Source organism: Vollenhovia emeryi, unplaced genomic scaffold (assembly GCF_000949405.1).
Source record: "Vollenhovia emeryi isolate VEMERY1.0 unplaced genomic scaffold, V.emery_V1.0 DF939172.1, whole genome shotgun sequence".
Taxonomy (NCBI): domain Eukaryota; kingdom Metazoa; phylum Arthropoda; class Insecta; order Hymenoptera; family Formicidae; genus Vollenhovia; species Vollenhovia emeryi.
This window is the reverse complement of record NW_011967194.1, coordinates 452173-474974: the sequence shown is the minus strand read 5'-3', so window position 1 is coordinate 474974 and position 22802 is coordinate 452173. Positions and strand designations below refer to the sequence as shown.

The following is a 22802-nucleotide window of genomic DNA, read 5'->3' as shown; positions in this document are numbered from 1 at the left end:
GATCTACAATTAGTCAAGTATCGATATTACACTGAGAAAATTTTTCATCGGATAAACCTATTAGTGTTTCCGATGGTTAATTTTTCCGATTACGTTTTCCAATGAAATTATGGATACATCCGATGAAATTTATCCGATAAAATTTGATTGAAAAACCGATCATATTTTTTATCGGATATGCAATTTAATTTCTGGAAAATATGACACCGCATGAATTTCTAAATAAACATCGTAGACTGAGGATACTTCTCGTTCTCTGCTCGGCTGGAAATGCCAACCGATATCTCCGGCGTGATAATCCACTTTTGCCCATAAAAGTTCTATTGCGATTAATACAATCGATTAAAAATTTTATTATGATAAAATTGTAGAAACGAGAAATCTTGACCGACTCTCCCCCCCCCCCCTTTCCTCAAGAAGTCACGTTACAAATCAAAGTATACGAGGTAAAAGTTGATTGTAAAACTAAGAACACACACATAATTGCTCAAATTAAGCTTCGTAAATCACGACACGAACTTTCTCGTTACAAAGTAACCGGTAGTTTCTCGATCATTAAGGCAATTTACCCAAACATATTAATTACACGTAAGCGCGATAAACAAAATTATGCGATTTCAATTCCGCGCGCGCGCGCGCGTGAACAATATTTTCTTTGATTTATGTCTCGTGTCGTCGTACAGGAAGGCCGCGACTGTGTCACAGTTATTAAGGCGCGGCGGTAATAAAACGATCAATAATAACGTTGATCGATGCTACGCGTTTCCGAGGCGATCCGAGATCTGTCGCCGCCCAGCGTGTAATTGCCCGCGTTTACGGGCGTCCGTTTACTTATCCAGCTGTTACGCATAAATCACGGCCGAATCAGAGCGTCACGGAAACGTTAGCCGGCGCGGCCACCGATAATTATTTGTTTTTAATGCGCGACCCGGGATAATTACGTGCGTGTCGCACGTGCGCGCGAGCTGTGGATTATCGTGACGGGCCCCGGCCGAAAGGGGGCCCCGGCAAGTCGGGCGCGAGTTCGATCTGGACCGGCGATAGCGTCCCGGCTTTTTTTCTTTTTTTCTTTTTAATTAAATCCCGGCATCCCGATAATCCCGGCGCGATACGACACGGCTTCAACGGCTTACCTCGCGATTTAATTGCCGGCTCTTTACCGCACGTGAAACAGAGTGGAACGGCGCACGTTCCAACGCATTTTCGCCCCATCGCGCCGCCCCCTTTCCCGATTGTTTATTTCTACCGGAGGTGATTCTCTCGCGGTCGCGAGACCTTATCGCCGCAGATTGCGTTATCTGCGAGCGACACGTTTTTTAATCGCTTGCTTATCGGGCAGTCTTGGTAGGAAACTGATCGTAGAATTGTTAGATTTTTTTTTTGATACCTTGAGTATTTTCCCGGCTTTTGACAATTAATGTAAGATCTTTTGCGAAGGAATTTTTATTTTGCTCATTACGTCTTGTATACGTTCTCTGTGTGACAGCGCTACGTATTTTTCTGGTTGTTAGTATTAAGGGGATGCTGGAGAGGTTTGATTTATCGACCGGATTGTGGACGGCGTAGTAAAACATTTTCATATAAAAAACTTGGAGGTTTGAAATCTAATTCGTATCGCATTGTGTATTTCAAAATTTCAAATACATAATGCGATACGAATTAGACTTCAAACCTCAATGTTTTTTATATGAAAATGTTCTACTATGCAGTCCACAATCCGGTCTGGTATTATTTTGTACATAAATGCCAATAATAAGATTTACAAACGCAAAAACTGTACGCGACTCTGTCGCTAAATCAAACCACTCCAGCATCCCCTTAAGTAGGACAGATATTTTGTTTTTCTTTAAGAGCAATTACCGTAAGTCGCCGTCGATGCTTAAAATTAGGCGTTAAATCTTTACTCGTGTCCTGTGTTAACGTACAACTGTCGCGCAACTCCCAGGCTTTAACTTCAATTATCGTTAAGTCCCAAGATAATTGCGAGTTGTTTATGATTACGTAAAAATATTTGCGAGTTGACGCGGGGATACTCATTAAAAAGTATCGTTCGTTTCAGGCTCGAAGCGGGATGTCCGTGGGTTCGGGCGGCCGGGCGCCGTTTAAGCGGACCACGCAAAATATACAACCGCCCAGGAAGTCCAGCAGAAGCCAGTGAGTGCATGCATATCTTAATTGCTATTACGGACGGCGATAAATTCCCACTAGATTTGCTTGACGAACCCGCGAGTGAGATTCGTCTGCGGAAACTCGCGCGGCCTTATCCAGGATTCGTTGATACAACTTCAAAGAAATATTTTACATGTTACAATTAATTTATTATACACAAACTGCATACGCAGAATATTTATTAATGTGTACGAAACACTAACGAACTGAAACACATACAAGAAGAGAATTTTCTCTTAAAAATCCCATTATTCTACTCAAAAGAGTAGGTTAAAAATCTAAATACAATAAGAACAATTTTCAAGATGTCTTACTTTACAAGAACGGTGATTACTAATTAAAGTACAATTTATAAGAGATACGTGTATATTTAAAAAAAATACACGCTTTCATAAATTACCGTATTATCGACCGAGCGTTACTCGCGAGCGATTCTCCGTAGTGAGCGAGGCGCGCCGTAGAGGACGACGGTATGCAGTTTCGTAGCGTAATAAAGGCGCTACCGTAAAGCCCGTATCAGAACTACGGATTGAGATTATATTGAAATTTGACCAATTAGAGTAAAAGTTACTAAACTTGAGATTGGCAAACTTTACTGTGATTGGCCAAATTTCAACCTAATCCCCTAATCTCAATCTCAATCCGTAGTCTGATACGGGCTTAACCGGTGACAGACGCGGCATAGTAAGACGGATTCCCTTGTCCGTCACGGATCGGAAAACCGGTCCCATTATTTTTCCGGGAAGTCCGTTATCCACCTGCCGTTACAAACGACTCCCCGTCTTCACTTCTGGGAATTCTATCGCGGTTCAAAAAACTATTCGCCGCTTTATGCCGTTTAATGCGTCGGAAAATTGCATCTAACCGCGAAATAATTTCTTTCACTTGGGTCGAGATAATAGAATCTTTTTTTTAATAAATAAACAGCAAATGCTGGAAGCATCAAAATGAAAAATAAAGCGCGAAACTTTACAAAGTAAATGGAAAATATGTTAAAATTGAAGATATTTCAACTGTTAAGTTGCTTTCGGTATTTAGTACGTACGTTGGACGTTTAGTCGTGTTTCAACATGCATTTTGTTACATAAACGTTCATTAAAGCGGGATCTCAACGTACTCGTTCAGTCAAGGAAACATGTTCGAACGGTGGACAAGTATCGTCGGGGATATAGCTCAGTGGTAGAGCATTCGACTGCAGATCGAGAGGTCCCCGGTTCAAACCCGGGTGTCCCCTGTAGCTTCTCTTTTGCATTTTTTTTTGTGAAATATATCATTTTTATTCACGTTACTACTGCTTGCTCCGAAATAAATTACTACGGAACTCTTTTAAGAGAGAATTTGTATCGAAAATTAACCAGAAACAATTTCGCTTTACAGCGCATCGGAGAGATATTCTCTCTTACAATAACGAGATCGTCAAGTAGTTGCGCTATTAATTTCCGTTTTCGTAAAGAGCCACCGAGATCTCCTCGCAGCGGAGTATATACGCAACACAGACGAATCTCCCCGCTTATGCGTAGCCTCCTTCGCGTGGTACCCGTGTAACTTTCCTGGATTAATAATAGGTAGAGGCGCAAGGTGTGTCGCAATCTCCCCTGGCTACGATTAGCGCGAGATCCGCTCTCGCAGATAGAATTACCGGACGCGATCGTAAATTCACGTTTCGCGTTTTATCGCTCGGAAAATCCAATTCTCGTGGACGAGAAGCCGCGCCGCGCCGCGTAACGGAGATAAACGGGCCCCGGCCGACGCACGTGCTGTGGACCGGTGTTATTATCGCGAGCCGGTCCGGCCGTCTCCTCCGGGAGACTCGCTCCTCTGCCCGCGATGTCCGTCCTGGAAAAACGCCCGTGTAAGCGTCTTTTCGCGACGGTGACTCAGTCTCGTTTTCTTGCAATTTACATAACGTCTGATAATCCCGGCTACACGCCCGAGCTTATCCCTGGTACATCGGGATTTATACGGAATAATCGATCGCGGCGTTAATCCGAAAGTTTCTCTCGTAGTAATTTAATTGACAGTCGACACCGCGTTACTGTCTCGGCGATTGATAGAATCAATTTCTCTCACAGAACTCTCGCTGCGAATTTTGTGAGTTCCCTGCGCATGAGAACTCGCAGAGAACTCTCAGAGAAATCTCAGAACTATGAGGAAGCCAAATTTGAATGGACAATTTGCCACAATGTTGATCCTGCCAAATTTCCAATTTGCACCTTTAAATTAAAAAAAACTGGGCCACATGATGAGGAAGCAATGTGCAAATTTCCAATTTGCACCTTTTTTATATTTGCGAAACCATTTTGATCTCTTTTTCTCTTCTGTACCTTCTCGAGAAGAGACGGACGCAAGGACAGACGTATCATTAGACTTCTCGGCGCAGAGTGCGGCTTGTGCCCCGTGCTCGAGTCTATCGGCGGCACGACAAATCGGTCATAATTTACGTAATGCCGGGTGAGCGTTGTTAACCAGGTGTAACGCTGCCTGAAACGAAATCAGCCCGTTCGCCGGGTCCGTCGAGCGATCGAGCGATCGATCGTCCGATTCGGTCGTTCGTTCGTTGGTTCGCAACAGGCGGATCCGACGAGGGGGCATTGACCAGAGCGTTCAGCGATCGGACTGACCTCATCAAGTGGCCGATACACGCTGCTGGAACCCGTCGATACGCTAAACTCGTCGAATCGAGTTCTCGGGTGTCTCGAACCCTTCCCCTCGTCCTTTTCAAATGCGCGATTTCGTCCCGGGCTCTCGACGATAGCGCTGCGAGGAGCACGTCGCGTTCAAGCATCGAAAATATCGGCAGATATTAATTTTGAGAATATCGTGACAGTCGCCGTAAGATGTCTGTGATTTTACGTCATGCGAACACGTCGACGAAATATTTCTGATCGATAAAAGATCGTCGAACATGTATTTTTTCATGTTTTATTACATTCTTTCATTATTACGTAAGTTAAATTTCGTTTCCCGTCTTTATGACCGTCCCTCTAATCGTTTGTCAGTTGAAATATTTCGTCAGGCTAGAATAGTAGAAGATAGTTAGGAAATTAAGCGGCTTATTAGCGCAAAGCCTTCGCCGCCGTGTCATTAGTCGGCTTTCCCGGTGACGTTGTTCTCTCGATTACGAGCTTCGCCGTCGTAACGCGTGATAACGAAATTAGCGTCGGTGCGCGAAACCGACCGCCCCCGTCCTTCCCGATTGTCTTCCCGCGGGGCTAGGGGGGGGGGCGTTAACGGCGTTCACGCACAAACGTTACGCAATCCTCCCGGTTAATCATCTATACCATACACGCACTCCTCTGCGCTATCGCGTTGCGTTAATAAACGCGCGGCATTACGTAACTAATTCTATCGATTCTTTGCGCAACGAGAAGAGGGGAGAGGGAGAGAGAGAGAGAGAGGAGAGTCAGCGTCTTTCCTGCATCGCGTTAGAGCGATTATTATCGCGCGCGGGCGGACGGATCGTTCACCGCCTCCGATTTTTATTGTGCAACGAAAATTGCGGCCTGCACGTCGATTGTCTTCGCGTCGCGCGCTCCTCTCGCCGTTGTGGGCGCGAATACATGGCCGCGCGCGAAATCGACACGGTCTAGAAATTGTCCGCGGGAATGCAGAATATATTCGCAGCGCGTTACTCTTTTGACTTAAGTACATTCCCGCCGGCGCAAACGTATATAAATTAACATCGTCGATCCCGGTTTCGTTTGGCCGAGAGCTATTCTCGTTCGTCAAGGAGGATCAATGTGCCGGGAGTCGCGCGACACGATACGGGCATGTAACTCGGAATCAATAGTCATAAAAAGAATACTTCTTCTCTTATTCAACAAATTAAAAATATGTTTAAGCACGATCGGCGTCTACAAATAGGCCGCACGAACGTTTCTGATCTTTAAGGGATTAATATCGATATTAATGCGACGCCTCGGAGACTACGTCCGTCCGTCTTCGTGACTGCTCGAGAGAGAGAGAGAGAGAGATTAATTGGCGATTCGGCCAATTAACCGCGGCGCGGTCATTGCCTCCGTTAATTAAGAAAAATCATATCAATCCCCCAGTTCTAATCCGCGGCCAATTAATGTGGATTTCAGGGCGAAGCCGGCCGAGCCTGCGGCACCGGCGCCCAGAGCAGCGCCGAGCGCGGGGCGGAAAAAGGACGCGGTCGCGTCGCTCTTCAGCGCGAGAAGACCGGCGAGGAGAGCCGTCCAGGGAGACAAGGCGACGAGGCCGGGGGATCAGCGGCTAAAGTGAGTCCTCAAGCGTGCTTTCTCGCCATCTCGCATGTGCGTCCGTGCGTTGTAAAAAGCCGAGAAAGGCGGAGAGGGAGGGAGAGACCGGGGGAAAAAGACGCCGCGCGCCGAGATGCGTCCGTTCGTCGCTAGTTCTCGCGAACGGGGTTCGACGACCCGGGCTGCGCCGGCGGCTCCTTTCCCCAAGATTTCTCGATGCCACGCGCGGCTACGAGAATGGTATTAAGGATGTATCTCCGGGTATTATCTCCGGCTATCCCGGTTCTGCTCGGCTCGCCGCGGGGACGTCGCCGAGATCGCCGCGACGAGCGTCCCGACCGCGATCTTGATGGCCGGCGGAGATACACGGCGCCCCGGTGGTTTTACGTAACAGCAGGTGAATTCTCGCGAAAACCGCGTGGCACACACTTCTGCACGATCGTCCGCTCATTTCCGCCTTGCCGGTTCCGTTCTCCCGTGTTCTTTCATTTCTTTTTCTCTTAAGGACGTTCGTCGGTAAATCGATTTTCTGTGTATTTGCTTCAAATTTCGACCACATGCTATTAATCATGTTATCCAAATGCCTGCTCAATTTTAAAAATCGTGTCCGTACCAAAGTCAAGATATTCAGTAGTCAAAGTTACTCGTATAGTATACGCGAAACGTGTTCTATAGGGATATTTTAATTTATTGTGACAGAAATTGTTTATGTATTTGGCTAAAAAACTAACCTATGGTGCATAATGATATTAGAAATGATATATTACAAGATGGGGATGCGTAGCCGTACCGTTTATGCGTAATTGTAATTCGAAATTCTCCATCTGACGATATTTCGAAGCGTGTCGGCCATTACATTCACAAAGGCAACGTTGTCAGGGTGTCCAGTGGTCGGGGAAATCTGGAAAACCGGGAATTGTCAGGGAATTTTAGAAATCTGGAAATGTCAGGGGAAAGTCAGGAAATTTTACGATTTACCAGGATTTTCTACATCGTTTCACGTGTTTTTCTGAATAATTTAAAGTTTTTAAAAAATTAACTCTTCTTTGTCTCTCTCTCTTCACAAGCTTCAGCTTATTCAATGGGACGCTCAGTCTATATTTACTATGTCTACGGTCGCGCTATACGGAAAGAAAATCGAACGTGGGCGAAAAGTTTCGGCTACGATTACAGCCGATGAACGTCCTTAAGTAAAAATTTTAATGACGCGACGCACACACGGTTACGTCTTTCAACGTCCACTTAGCACTCCTTACTTTATGCCACGCGCATTCTCCGGTTGACCTCGATAATATGTATCTGGTGCAGTATCGGAGCTATTTCCGTGTCTGTCAATTTTTATTCCGAGGTGAACGCCACTGGCGCATGGCGGTCAATTGAGAATTTCCCTCGTGCGCGAGTTTCTAGCTTTTTTTTCCTGTTCTTTAATCCTGATATGCGTTCGCGCTTGCTCCCCACGTCGCGATACATCGCGAGGCGTGAAAAAGTGGTCGGTCAACGCGAACGCGCTTAATTGGCGCCATATTTTTGACTGCCGAATCGACAGCTCGATCTTGAGCCGAAAATATACTGGCCGGTTGTGTCTCGACCGGTCGATTTTTCATCACTGATTTATGTACAACGCTAGTTCAGCGAACCCAGACGCTTTAACTTAGAACTAAATAAATCGTTAAACCTGCTGGAACGAGTTTCAATGATAATCGACGACGTAATAAAATATACGAGGCGACGCGTAATAATGTATCGGCTCGGCGCATTTATTTCATCTTGTGACATTAACGAGCGTAATGAGATCTCTATAAGAGAAAACTGCCAATGGATGAATAGACGAAAGTTCGAAATCCACAGGACAGCTATTGAACTGTAATTCTCGGTTTCTTTTTACACCTTATCTAATCTCGTTAGGTTTCCTATAGAATGGATCGAGTCTTGTACAGAAAGTTAAAGGTTTATAAAAGTGTGGCCGACTGCTCGGAACCGAAAATGACTATTTTTTTCACACGCTCCGTCGCGTTGGCAACGGATATCGGGATTTTCTTAAAGCGTTGCGAGACGGCGTTCGCGTCTCGCGCGATTCGCGCTCACTTTCTCTCATTTCCCGCTCCTCGGCGGCTGGATTTCGCGAATCTTTCGAAATATCGCTCGCGCCGATAAAAGGAGGCGGACAGCCGTGCCGCGCCGCACGGTTTAAACCAGTTTAAACCTCGAAGCTACAATAATACCACGGTGATTGGCGCTATCGAAGCTGCTGATGTCATGTTTGACACCAGCACTTTCCGCTTGCAACAGGCCTCATTTTTTTCGATCGTGTCTCAATTTTAATAAAAAAATTTGTAACTAATGAAAACCTGAAAAAAGAAAACCAATACGTACAATTATAGATGCACCCACTGCACCCACCCGCAAAATTTTTCTCAGTGTATGATAAGCCAACTTAGCGAATGTTGCAACGCGAAACAATGTAGATGCTGCTATTTATACGGCAACATTTTAATTTTAGTTACGTTTTGCCACAGCCGGTCTTTCCGCGCGCCTTTCGGCGCTCGCTGACACTTGAGCGTCGATGCCCGTGTACGCGTGGGTCTCAGGCCCATCGCTACCGACGACCCACTCTGGCAATGAGAGCGGCACTCGGCACTCCGACCCACATACCTAGTGAATCAAAAGTCAATGGGCGGCGCGACGCGCGCCGGTGCGTCCGCCGCAATTTACGCCGGTCTCGCGTAAAACCGCGAGAGGAGACGCGCCGCGGATGAGCTTGCGGAGCAGTCGCGGGTAACCGGGATTTTTCCCGCGAAAGCGGTCCCGAGAGCGCCGTGCGTGGAAATTCACTTTTCAACGTAACACGACCAACGCTCGCAACGGATCGTTACAATTGTCTGAATGCAGAGCATCGAGATTACTTTCCAAGTCGAAAGATGATTTGAAAAGTTTTTAGTTTGCAAGTATCTGAATTTATGTCGAAGCGGTTCACGGGCTCGTGGAACCGCGCGTATTTACGAGCCACGTTCCTCTCGGCGTGCGTGTGTGATATACGACTGTTGTAATTTAAAGTAAGGGCAGACTAACAGTTTAATTTTAATTTTTTCTAACAACTACGTATATCAAATATATATTAATAGCTAGATTTCTCTCAGTTTCTCTCAACCGTGTTTCTTCAACACAATATTGGACAACGGTCATCGATTATCGAGCATTGATATCGAGAAAATATTTCAACATCGCGAACGATCAGTCATGAGCATCGCTGAAGAGCTAAAAAGTCAGACGCGAGTAACGATCAATGAGAAAATCTGAAGAAGCCGAGAAAGCTGGGAGAGTTACAGCGAAACGATTTTATACGAAGGCCCTATTCCAAAGTCCATCGACATCCTGCGATCCCAATGGCGTCTGCGGCCGATTTAACGGCGCGGTAAGAGGAGCGCACGACCGTGATGTATCGAGCGTTTAAACGTTGTCCCTGGGTTTCGTCGCGAAGCAGACAGAGCGGCCACTGTGCGCCGAGCGATTAAGCGGCCGCCTCCGCCGCGCGGAGGAAACGAAAGGGTCTCCGAAGAAGGGCAGAAGCCAATTGACTTCTCTCACGTCCGAGAGAGAGAGAGTGAGAGAGAGAGAGGGGGGGGGGCGAGAGAGAAAAGAGCGATGGGACGAGCACGCGAGTGATGTCGTTCGCTCCCGAAAGAACTGCCTGTCCTTGTCGCCACGCTTCCATCCGGGTGTCGTCCTCGCCTCGCCGAACGTCGCGAGCTCCGCTCGGGGAGCACAGGGAGCGCTTCGGAAGATCATCACCGCGGATCGCGCAAAGGGATTTTCTCCGGTGAAAATCCGGGCGTGGAATAATAAGTTCACAGCTCGAGGAACTGCGCGTATCTACGAGCCGCGGCTCCTCCCGACATGCGCGTGTGATATACGACTGTTATAATACGTGTTTGCACATGTGGCTACGCCGAGAACGTTTGCCGAGTATTAAATACGATGAGCTATTTCTCTCCTTTTCTCGCTGTCTTGAATTACCGATTTCTGCATCTCCAAAGAGAGAGAGAGAGATATTGTTTTTTTGTCCTCAGACAGTTTTTTCCTCTTCCCTGCAGGTATCTGTCTTCGTGTACAAGTATCCATCTTCGCGGTGGCGCGCGTCCCCCGCCGTTGCTTTCTCTCTCGCGGTTATGACAATTGCATAATTTGAATGCGCGATTCGAAGACATTTATCTCTCTCCGGCCAGAAACACCTTTATGGACAGAGTGACGTCAGCGGTTGATACTTTTCTCGAACAACCAGCTTGTATCCTACACTTTGCGATAAGGATATCTACTTATGTCTCGTTCGAGCGAGATAAAGGTACATGTGAACGAGCCCGAGGCCGTTCGACAAAACGGAGTCACCTTTTTTTCTTTCGTTCCGGGCGTTCGCCCGCAATCGGGTATCTCCGATAGCGCTCGGAAGAAATAGAGTCGAATTTCATTTCGCTCCAGAGTTTTGTTTCTTCGTTCGAACAACGCGCGATAGCGCAATAATCACAATGGCTTCGCAGCTCTAAATGAACGTGCACTGGGGCGATAAATCATTCGTGGTAATTGAAATAAGAAACAACGGAGATACGAAGTGTCGCAAGACTCCGTCTCGCGACTATAAATACAACGGATTTCTTTTACACGTCGCAACGTTCATGTACGATTTAATCTCTTCTACAGCGAGGAAAGTATAAATTTCGAACGTTTAAGTAGTAAATTTGCCAGTCATAATTTTCCTCGCGGAATATTCCTGCCGGCAAGTTAAATGTATTTCAAGCTGAGTTTCTAGTTGAGAATCAAAGATACTGAATCTCTCCCTCTCCCCCCCCCCTCTCTCTCTCTCTCTCTCAAGCGCGCTTAAATTAGCGACGTCGCGATTTCGCATGCAAATGTGTTTGCTCTCAGGTGAGGCCACGTAACTCACGAGAGCCGCGACAAATACTTTTATCTCGGGCTGCTATTGCGATGTATAACTTCCACGAGGCAATGCTCATCGAATTCGACGACGGCGGCGTATCGTGCACGCTCTGCATGAAATTCAAATCGTATCGCAGCCTTCGGCTCCGGTATGCGCGCTATTAACTGCTTACGCATCACCGTGATACGATATCGAAATATTAATGGCTGGATGAATAACGATTAATAAACAGATCTGTAAATTTCGAGGAGTGCAGACTTTTTTTTCCTCGAAGGCCCGAGTCGACGGCTAACGCGAATCGGCGCGATTCTGACTGTAAATTCGACGATATAATCCGCCTAGAAAGCGCGATGTAAAAATCGTCCAATAAATTTGCCCCGAGTAACTTTCGCTCCTCTCAGGGCTGTAATCCGCCATTCTTCATTTGCCGTCTTAAACTTTAATTTAAACGATTACGTTTTTGTTTAAATATTTTTTCGCTACTATGCATCGTGTATTTTCGGTAGAGCTTTGTTCAACCCAAATTAGGCAAGAATGCAGAATCCCGTCATTCAACTTACTCGTGTTAATATACAGGGTGTCAGTGAATGTTTGGGACTTATTTTTGTGTAGATAGAACGGACCAAACTGAGTCGAAAAGTCTTGTACCGTTTTGCAATTTTTGCAAATAGTTAACGAGTTATTAATTATGAAAAACTCGTCTTAGCCCGACTTATCGTCCAAGCGCGCGGCGAGATGTGTCCATGCAGGCCGCGATCGACATTGCTAGGCACGCGAGGAGTTGTTTATTACATGTAGCTGTTGCAGGTTTAATAAACAATTCTCGCGCGCCTAGCAACGTTCCAGCGCGGACCGGCCGCATTTCGCTGCGCGCTTGTACTGGGAAGGAGGCTAAGACGGCGATATTTTGTAATTAATAACTCGTTAACTATTGCGAAAATTGCAAAATGGTAGAGGACTTTTCGACTCAGTCTGGTCCGCTCTGTCTACACAAAAAAGTCCCATTCACGGACACCCTGTATATGCTCTACAATCAAGTCGCGCACACGCGTACACGGACCGTCCAGTTGTATTTGTTTTTACAGAGATGATCAAGTGGGAATTTACGTTCTGCCTTTAATGACCGAATGTAATATGCTCCATTCTAACGGGCGCAAATTTCTATCAGCATTCATCGTAACGGAATCTCATCGAACGGTCCGTGAATGCCACACGAGGGCACAGTGCCCGTCTCTGTTCCGCGTTATCTCACCCATCGCGCAATCAGAGACAGAGCTTCACGGCTAGATCGCCTCGTCTTCTCGACGCCTATCATCGCGAGGGCACGAAGATCGGCACCGCGCCGATTCGCATAAAGAACAAGCGTTGTTGTTCACTCGTTTGGCGTTGCTAGACGCGCGGAAAGTTGTTTATTATACGTAGCCGTTGCCGTGTGTCATAAACAACTCCCGGCGCGCTTAGCAACGCCGATCGCGGGACGGCCGCATCTCGCCGCGCACTTGAATTGGACAGTAGGCCGGGCTAAGACAGCGATTTTTAATAATTAATAACTCGTTAACTATTGCGAAAATTGCAAAATGGTAGAGGACTTTCCGACCCAGTCTAGTCCGCTCTATCCGTAAATAAGAGGTGAGGCGGGTATTACATAACATCCTGTATGTCGTTTAAAAACTAAAGTCTGCACCCATGAAAGTGTGAGAGAAAATGGAAACGAGATTGTAGCCCGTAAAATTGCCCGAGTAATTTTTTACTTCGCGTTCATTGTATTTATATTTGGGAAGAATGGCATTATTATGACATAACCGTGTACTTTTCTGAACGCGGCGCGTTCGCACTTCCTTTCTTCTCTTCGTGACGACTCGGCGGGGTCTCTACCTCCTTGCGCAATATTCTTACTTTTCCCTCGTTCTCAATACGGGATACTCTTGCCGAGAGCGAAATCTAAGATCTCGCATCGAGGCGATTATGCGGGAAATCTAGGGTATACTGCACAGCCACGCGCATTTTTACTCGTGGCCATTGTAGCCGGTCGTGTACCCGCTGACGATGGAGCTCGAAGGACCGCCGTCGTCGAGTGTCGTATTTCCGTCGGCCGGAAAAACGCATACCGGTTTGCCCCGGGCGGAGAGGTTCGGCGCGCGTGTAAATACAAGCGTACCCGGGGCCCCCCGGCATGTGCCCCTGCGGGATATGGGGCCCCGTATCGCGGACGAGTGATTTTACCGCACACGCGGCGCGCCGTCCTTCCTTTCGGTTCCACTTCTCCTTGTCGAGCCGCGTCAAAACTTTTAATATCGGAACACCTTAGCTTGAAATTTCCTTCAGATAAACTCGTCGGGTGAAAAGTTCCTCTCAAATTCGTTCCGTCATAACTGCGCCTCCAGTGCAATTCCCGCATTAGCGAATCTCGCGGGGCGATTCAATCGTTCTCCATTACGTCCTCATAATCGTGCCCAGCACGATCTAGAAGACGGAATTATAAACAGTATAAAAACTCAGATTCACGTATGCGCCGCGTGTCTAAGGCCAAGCTCAAATTTCCGATCTCTATTTACCGTTCGATAAATTTCGAGAGGCCACGGTCCCGTAAAAGCGGCGGCTAATAGTCACGTCGTAAGCGGTATCGTAAATACTTTTACAACTGACGCATCGATAATAACTAAACACGAGCCGATAGCAATATTTGCCTGTCATTCGACCATCCAGCGAACAGTTAGGTTTGACGCTTCGAGCATTCCATCCTGCTCCACGGCGAGCTTCATTCAGCGATAAAAATGTCTTTGTTCTCCTCGTCCGGGGTACAGTTACGAGTGCCCGGCGAGATGAAGCTACATTGTCCGTACGTGCAGTTGTACAAGTGCAGGGAGCGCGCGTAAATTTTGCGATATTTGCCTTCGGCGCGATCTCGAAGGACGCTCTCGTACGAGCGATCCAATCGAGACGGCTGCGAACATAATGAGGAATGTGGCTACGGAACGACAAGAAGGGATTTATATACCCTCGCGTCTCGCGTTGCGAAGGCGAGGAGACCTTTCGGCCACCGGGTACATACCATATGTCGACCGTATGAGAAAACTGGTCGACCGGTGAGACGTCTGCGGATTCCGTGTGGCCTCCTTAAGCAGCTCCTCCGCTTCTCTCTCTCTCTCTCTCTCTCTCTCCTCCCTTCCCTCGCCCGATCGTGCCATCCTCGACGACGATGAGGCGCGTACCCGTTCCCAAGAGCTCGACGGCTGTCTCCCCCGTCCCGCCAGCCCGCCCGAGCAATTATCTCTCTCTCTCTCCCCTCTCTCTTTTTCTCCGATCGAAAATCGATGCGATTCCGAGTGATCGAAGCGCGTCAAAGGGCAATCGGCCGTGTAGCAGCCGATCGGAGATTGCGAATCCGCGATTACCGCGACCGGCTCCTCACCCCCTTCCTTGCGTTACATGCGTACGCAGCGCGCACGGTGTTGGCTTTAATTAATTTAACCGCTAATCGACGCTTCGCAAGTGCGTTCACTTGACAGACGACTGCACTCGTTAGAGACATCGGCCTTGTTAGATCATACTTCGTTCGATGCGCAGCCGTAAGGCAGGATAGTTGGTAACGGGTTGCATTTTGGGTGGGGAAGAGAATTTTTTCAATGTCCGCACCTACAGAAAACATTTCCAGTGCTATTACACTTGAATAGATCACAAAATAGGATCGATATAGCGCCAATCACATTTATTATAGAGAGAAAGGAATATTTCAATCTTAAATGAAAAATTCTAAACTCTAGAATCGTCTTTTGTCGAATATCGCGGTGCCAACTTCGTGCGTCGCAAGAGGGAAAATTTATTCTAAACGCAAGAATATAAAGTTACTCTTGTCTCAATGATAGTAAGTTAGTCTTTTTTTAATTCGATAGAGGAGAAAACGAATTATTAATTTTATTTTGATATTGTCTTATTTTTATACTAAATGAGGTTGCGAGAAATATAAGTGCGTCAAGAAGATTTTTCGTCCCGGTAACAGAAATCCTTTCTGAGAGTGCGGGAAAGAAGATCTGTCAAAATTAGTCCGCCCATTGCGCACGAGACTCGTTCGTGCACCAAGAATGTGCAAGTTAGCGCGTATACGTTTCAGAGATTCGCGTCGGCCACGTGTAATTCAATTTGGGGTATCCAGCGCCATTGAATTTGCGCGTGCATCCCACGTGCATCTTCAGCTCCCCGGGGCACCCCCCCCCCGGCCTATTCCGCAAGTGGCCCGCGATTGCGCTCTTTAAAAGGCGACGAGGGAATTCGCGGCGAGGAGAATTCCTCAATGGCCGTCGAATGCGGCGGTCCAAGTACGACCTCTGGCTGCATTTACAACTCGTTGGCCCTTCGTACAGTCCGGCGAGGCGGCCGCCTAAGAAAAGCCTTGGTCGGACGAGAGCGGAGAGGAGAGAAGGGGCAGAATTACGGGAGGGAGCGATTGTCGGGCTCGTGTATTCAGTACTCGATGCACCGTCGCGCGGTATGCGTCGTCGCTGGTGCCCCGCGAGACCGGTTGAACCCAACTCTCGTCGAGGTGTTCCTCGTACGTCGCGTACGTCCGGGATACCGTCGAGACCTGACCCCTGGGATTGTCCAGCGGGACAAAGCTGTTACCCGGGGAACGACGTGAAGGACGACGACTCGGCTGAATTCCGATCGTTCCCGAGGAACCGTCCGTCGACTCGCGCGAGCGTCGTCCTTGGGGATCCTTGAGAGATCCGCGCCACCGCAAGGACATTCGGGCGTCCTTCCGCGGCGTGCACGGCGGACCCGCGGTCGTTGGCCGAATCCGAGAGCAACAAGTGGTCGCCACGCGACGAGACTATAAACGTCGCCGGGTCACCGGGGCCTCGCCTCGTTCCCTCCCGACGGCGCGGGTATTCCCGAAAAGGAGGAGGAGGAAGAAGCGGCGAGGGTCCTCCCGACGGATCGAGGAAGAAAGTGGCTCGAGAGAGGCCGCTCGCTTCACGCACGAATCTTGGAATTCCTCGGCGAGTGCGCGCCACACGATGCGGCGATCGCTCGCCCGTGTCGTGTAACGTCGCCGTCGCCGATCGGCGCGTCCTGAAACGGAAGGATAACGAGAGAAAGCCCCGGGCTCCTGGGCCGCGCCGAGACGCCCGCGGTGCCTGAGACGCGAAGATGCTGCTCGGTCAAATTGGCGGAGCGACGATTCTTGTGCGACGAAACGCGCCGGAGGGCCCAACGCACCTCGATGCGTTCCGCGACGGGACCGGCGTCGTGCGATAAACGTGGGAACCTGACTGACGTGTTCCGACGTGCTCGTCGCGTGGCTCGAATGACCTAGAGAGACCGCGGCGAGAATAAAAGCCTCTACGATCGCGCGAATTGGCGCGTCTCGAGTCGACCGTTCGGCTGCCCATGGATTTCTTCGCGGATCTGACGACCGCTTCTTCTTCTGTAATATGGCGCTGGTCCTCTAGTCGAGTCCAAGTGAGCCAGGACTGACCAGTAGTCGTGAAATATCTTCTCTACGTTTTGTCTTGCACTGCTGTTCAGCTGCTTGATTTCAAGACGCTGCTAGTCGCCTCTTACGACACGGAAGGCTAACCGGATGACCTATTCGTAAGCGGAGCAACGCGCCGCTGACGACCACCGCCAGGATATTTTACCGAGTGCGATCCGTTCAAGTGCGAGACCTCGAACGGACATTGAGAAACTGTCGTTGCGAATTTCGAGGTCGCCCTCCGGACAAACCAATCATACAAATATAAATTAATCTGTCGTTATCTAAATCGATGACTAAATCCACCGTCTCGAGTATATCGAGATTCAAGTGCCACGATTTTGCGACCGTCCCCCACGGTGACACTAATCGCGTGGATATGGATTAAGCGATCCCCAATGGATCGACAATAAGAGTACCGACAAGTGTAGACTATCGGGGCGCGCTCTGAATTCGAGGGAGTCCCGTTGCCAAGTGCTGATCTGAATCTTCTGTTTTTTTCTTTTAGTTTGTTTCTTTAAACGCAAACGTAACGTCGGAGAGTCACGTGTTGACTTGAGAAACATTTTTAAACCGACATTCTCGGCAGCGATCACGTGCGACCACTGTTCACCGAGACACATCGCGTCCTTCCGCAGGAATCTAATCGGGGAGGGGGGGGGGGGCAAAAGTGCTATCGAACGCCCGCGCGTTCGGCGATAGTCGCCGGCAGCTGCGTATCCGTGACCTAGCGATGATTACGTTCGTTACGTCGTAACCGGGGGAGACGCGACAGGATGACGGTCGGGCCGAGCCGCTCGCTTTCCTCCTCGTCCGAATTCTGGAGACGCTCGCTAACGGGAACGGTCGACGATGCCATCGTCCGTTGACGGCGAGGGTCGTTCCAGGTCGTAGGCGCTCCACCTCGTGGACGAGGGCTCGGTTCGAAAGAGAGAATCGCCCCGTTTCGCGCTCTTCCTCCCCTCTCGGACTCTCCCCGCAGTTTCTTTCTCGTGCCACGAGACCCGAGATCGTCTGAATTACGCAGTGGCCAATCGAGTGACCATGATGAAGTTCAAATCGCTGTTTCGCAGAGGACAGCCTAGCCAGCAGCAGTCGGCGCAACAGCAGCCGCAGCAGCAATCGGCGTCGCTGCGCCAAGCGCCAAGCGCCTCCTCGCTGGAGGCGAAGAGCGACGTTTCGCCGACCGGGAACAGCTGGGCCGGCTCCCTGGGCGGCAAGGAGCCGGCCAAACCCAAGGTGACGACGGCGTCGAAGGGCCCCGCCAAGGCCTCCAAGATGCAGGAGATGGAACGCGAGGTCGAGGCTCTGCGTAAGGATCGCACGCGCCTCGAGGCGAACTTGCGCGACGCAGTCTCCGACGTTCAGAATCTGCGTGAGATGCACGCCGAGTTAACCGCCTTCAAGGTAAGCGTCCGAAACACCGAACATCCAGTCGGCGAGTCATTTCTGACTACTCGGGATAGAACGACGTTATACAGGGTGTCCCATTTTAAATGATCCACGCAAATATCTCCAAAAGTATGAAAGATACGGAAAGACGTTTCATTTTCAATATCTCGATAACCGTTTATCGGAGGGAAAAGTACTGCAAGACTTGTTTACTTAGACTTTACTTGACTTATTGTTAGTCTCAGGAATATGCTGTTGCAATAGTGTTTTAATTATTGAAAACACACATTTTTGGAGATATTTGCGTGGATCATTTAAAATGAGACACCCTGTATACTTTTTTTGCAAAATATTGGAAAGTTGCGTGACGATCGGTTACAAAAGTCGTGTCTGGTCACTGATTCGCTCTTCCGCTTCTGCGCGATTTCTTTAGACCGTCTTGCAAGTTAGCGATACAAACTGAGCAGAACCAATTTTACTCAATGTTTTTCGAGAGCAACAAATTGGTAACAAATCTACTGTCTTATACCGTCGTTATTACAGCTCAGCTGATGTATACCTTGTAGCGGATTCGGTTGCTTGCACTAGTCTTGAAATATTTTTTAACCAGTAAAATCAAGGGGGAAACCGCTGAGGGCATTGTGGTGTACAGATAAAATAAGATAAAACAAGATAAAAAAGATTAAGTAATGACCACTGGGCATTAGTGGGCATTGGTGTACAAGATTTTGGTCAGCGGTTTTTTTCTCGAGTAAAATAATCTGTATAGCATCTATACGGATCATTTTTTGACTAAATACTCTCTGAACATGTATTTGAGACGAAGTTAAATATAAGAATATTGACTATAGACAAGCTTTAGTGTGCACTCAGTGCGCTCTAGTGCAAACAATCGAATTCGCTACTAGAAAGCCTTAAAAGTATACTTTAGAAAAATAACAAATATGAAAAGTAAATTTGTACACTTTAAACTTTTCTTTGAGGTAAACTTAAAACTTGCCTTAAGAATTTAAATGAACACTTAAAGAATTGTGAAAAGTGTGCGATATAATTTACAATACCGCGTGCGGTTTTATTCTTACGAGAAGGTGCTATGCCGCGGCCCTCTAGCGGGAACTTCGACAGGCTTGGCTATCTAAAAATTACTTTAAGTGCCCAAAATTACTCTAAAATTTCTTAAGTAAACTTTTAACTTTTTTTTTTAAGTAAACTCTTAAACTTGAAAGATTACTTTTAAAAACTTCAATTTTATTTCAAGTAAATTTTCCCAAGTGTACTGTCCCGCTAAGTCATCCCTCGTCGGAACATTATTTTTTAAAGAAACTTACAAAGCAACGAATTTTTTTCTTTGGCAACTTTTTAACAAACGAGCAACAAATAAAATTATTATTACAATTGGTTCTGCCCATTTTGTTCCGCTAATTTATAGGAAATTTTTCGCAAAGCTCTACAATATCTCGTTTGTACAATATCACCGTTTTTTTTTCTCGGTGCCAAAGGAATGTGCTTTGCGAAAAATGTATTCGCTGCAAGTCCTAATATATTCTTAATCACTATTATTATTTCTGTCGACATGTCTTTCGAATTGTCTTTCGGTAAAAGTGATCGTTTTTTTCACGCAACGAAACCGGGAAAATAGGCGCGCGTAATTTTATCTTATTCTCGTGCCGTCGTGAGTCAATGGTAACTTGAAATCGTCCGATGACGAAAGGGTTCGAAGAGATTCTTTCTTTATCAGAAGCGAAAGGCCGATATAAATAAACGTGTCGCCACACCTCCGCACAATCCGCTATTATTCTGAAGTAATATCTCGCGTCCGTCCTTCTCCTCGTTGCACGACCCGAAACCAACTTTAGCGCGCTATTTCGGATGCGTTTACCTTGATGTGCAGAGAGAATCTTTTGTTGCTTATTCTATACGATCAAGCGGTCAATTCTGTATCTTACACTACAGTGAAATTGCTAAAAGTGAGTAGTGTCTTGTCTCTTTCTAACTGTCTCCTTAAAAAGAGACAAAGCCGCTCAATTTTAGCATTTTTACTATATTGCAAGATACTGATTTTAAGTAAATACATTTGAAGACTATCTCTAATATTCTCCCTCTATTAAAATTTAATCACCCTTGTCGTTTTCTTTCCATTTATAGTAGAGGCAGAATTCTTTATTCTATACGGGTAGCATAAAGTTCTGATTTTAAGTTAAAAAAATTAGAAATAAAAAGGATTTAGGCTGTGAGTAGTGAAACGCGGTTATTAGTGCGTGTCAATTTAATACAATTCTTGATTACAAGTTCCGGATGCTTCGGTTAAAGGTTTTAACCATCTCTCAGTCTACAATGGAGCACACCTTAAAGAACATCGTTGAAGATGGTTAAAACCTTTAACCGAAACGTCCGGAACTTGTAATCAAGAATTGCACTGGCACAATTCTATTACATTGACACGCACTAATAACCGCGTTTGACTCTCGCAACCCAAATCCTTTTTACTTTCAACTTCGTGGGTCCAGTCACTTGTTTAATTTTATATAAAAAAAAATTAAAGTCTCTAATATTCTGCCTCTATTAAAATTTAATCATCTTTGTCATTTTCTTTCCATTTATAATATCAGATATAAAGATCGATCAATCCTTCCGAATAATTCGCTGAAATTAAACCTGATCTGACGCAACAGTCCTTACAAAATTCAAAGTTCGTTAATTTAGTTCGCGGTTGCCGGTCTAACCGCGGTGCATCATCGATACTCCATTTCTGTCGGCTGAGAAGTAACGACGCGCGGAATGCGAGGCGCATTTAGCGACTGCGTCGCAAAATGTGCGCGGCTGATGAATGAATTATGTACCGCGTCGCTCTGATTCATCTGCAATTGACGTCTCGCACATTAATTCCGTCCCTTCTCCCCTTCGTAAGCGCGCGTCGTACCTGGCGTGCTCCTTGCACACGTGCATACCTGCACCGTCCCCCCCCCCCTTCCCCTCACGCGTTTTTGCGTACCGTACAAGGAAGGCGTAAGGCACGGTCGAGGACGTCCGAGCCGGGCGGCTGTAGAAAATATCCGCTTTGCATCTAAATTGCGCTTAAATAGATCGATCCAGTAAGAGATACGCTGCCCGCTCCTTTTCTCAGGTTAAATCGCTGGTGTTTCGTCGCTACAGGGCGTTTCAGGGCAATTCACTCGCGCTCGACGCAACGGATTTGCATTTCGGTCAATTCAGAATCAATATACTCGAATTGCTCCTTCAATTTTATGAGACACCCTGCATAACGCGCGTGTTATATTACATTTATATTGATGTTATGTAACTGTTTGGTGTTTGCTGGGAAAGATCCAAAGATTGGGCTCCCGAAAATCGCGCTCTTCTCGTCTGCAATTCAGTCCAACGAGAGGCCTTGTGTATTTTTAATCTTGAACAATTTTTCTAATCTCCACGAATATCCCAATAAACGCAAAAAAAAGTGGTACAATCGTACCACTTTTAGACCCGACCAAACGTCGCTTAACTTTAATCTTACAATTAGTTTAATTCACGCTTGTCCCTTTCTAAAGTAACAGTTGGAAAGGGACAAAGAACGAATTGAGCTAAGCTTAAAGTTAAACAACGTCGGTGAAACCGGGCCTCAGACCCGACCAAACGTCGCTTAACTTTAATCTTAGTTTAAATCACGCTCGTCCCTTTCTAAAGCAACAGTTGAAAAGAGGCAAAGAACGAATTGAGCTAAGCGCAAAGTTAAGCGACGTTGGTGAAACCGGGCCTTGCGCTGACTTTTGCATCGAGCCGCGTTTACATCGCGTGTTAATTTTTCTATAAAAAAAAATGTCGACTGCGAGGAAGCCCCTTTACGAGGAATCTCTCGCCGAGACGTTCCGCGGCCGCGTGAAGACGTTTCCATTGTTCTCTCGGGTTCTACCTGCGAATCTTGGCGCATTTTTCCGTTTCAGCCTGACCGCACGGGGCGAGGTAAAAATCCGTCGCCCATTCTCGACAAAGAACGGCTTCCACCGCAGCTATTTTGCAGGGTGCACCCTTCCGTGTCGCGCGCCCCCCTCCCCCCCCCCCTCTTCCCCTTCGCCAACGATCGCCGCTCGCGGGACCCTTTCCGTTACGCAATCAACCAACCTCCGGAGAGTCCTTATAATCAGAACCAACGGGCCATCTGGCAAAATTCTACGAGAGAAGTGGATATACGTTCGCTATCTCTTTCTCTCTTGCCGTTTCTTTTTCGCTTCTTTCGCTTCTCTCGGGAGTCGCCGAAACGGAAGGACCGACCGAGAGTTACCGCGTCTGCTGACCGGACTCCGATTAGAGGGGGGGGGGGGGAGAGACTCCTGGACGCCGCGAGACGGAAAACCCCGCGGGTCGACGAATCGCGTGCCCCGAACGGACGACGGGGCTCATTTTCGGCCGGCCGCGGCGTAGCGCCCGGAATCCGAACTCGGCGGAAACTATACCGGTTTCAGTCCCGCAGCTCGGGTAACCGACGTAACCGTTAGAACGCTAGAGAGAAAGAGACGGAACGACGGGGTGGGGGAGCAGGGCGAGGGAGAGAGAGAGAGAGAGAGAGAGAGAGAGAGAGAGAGAGAGAGAGAGAGAGAGAGAGAGAGAGAGAGAGAGAGAG

The 22802-nt window shown here is 47.5% G+C and overlaps 1 protein-coding gene and 1 non-coding gene across 8 annotated transcripts in view; both read left to right on the top strand.

Annotated features, from left to right (window-relative positions):
• Positions 1–22802, top strand: part of LOC105563694 (cytospin-A) — a 43912-nt gene that overhangs the window by 12567 nt on the left and 8543 nt on the right. For 6 of the 7 annotated variants that reach the window (XM_012015495.1, XM_012015499.1, XM_012015494.1 and 3 more), the window contains 3 exons: positions 2060–2154; positions 6255–6410; positions 17869–18202. In XM_012015495.1, the coding sequence (XP_011870885.1) occupies positions 2072–2154; positions 6255–6410; positions 17869–18202 (573 nt within the window). In that variant the 5' untranslated portion in view covers positions 2060–2071. Of the gene's footprint in view, positions 1–2059; positions 2155–6254; positions 6411–17822; positions 18203–22802 lie in introns of those variants that run through there. The other variant, XM_012015500.1, reaches the window with a different exon arrangement.
• Trnac-gca lies at positions 3332–3403 on the top strand. Its single transcript has one exon. It is a non-coding gene; the product is annotated as a tRNA-Cys (tRNA).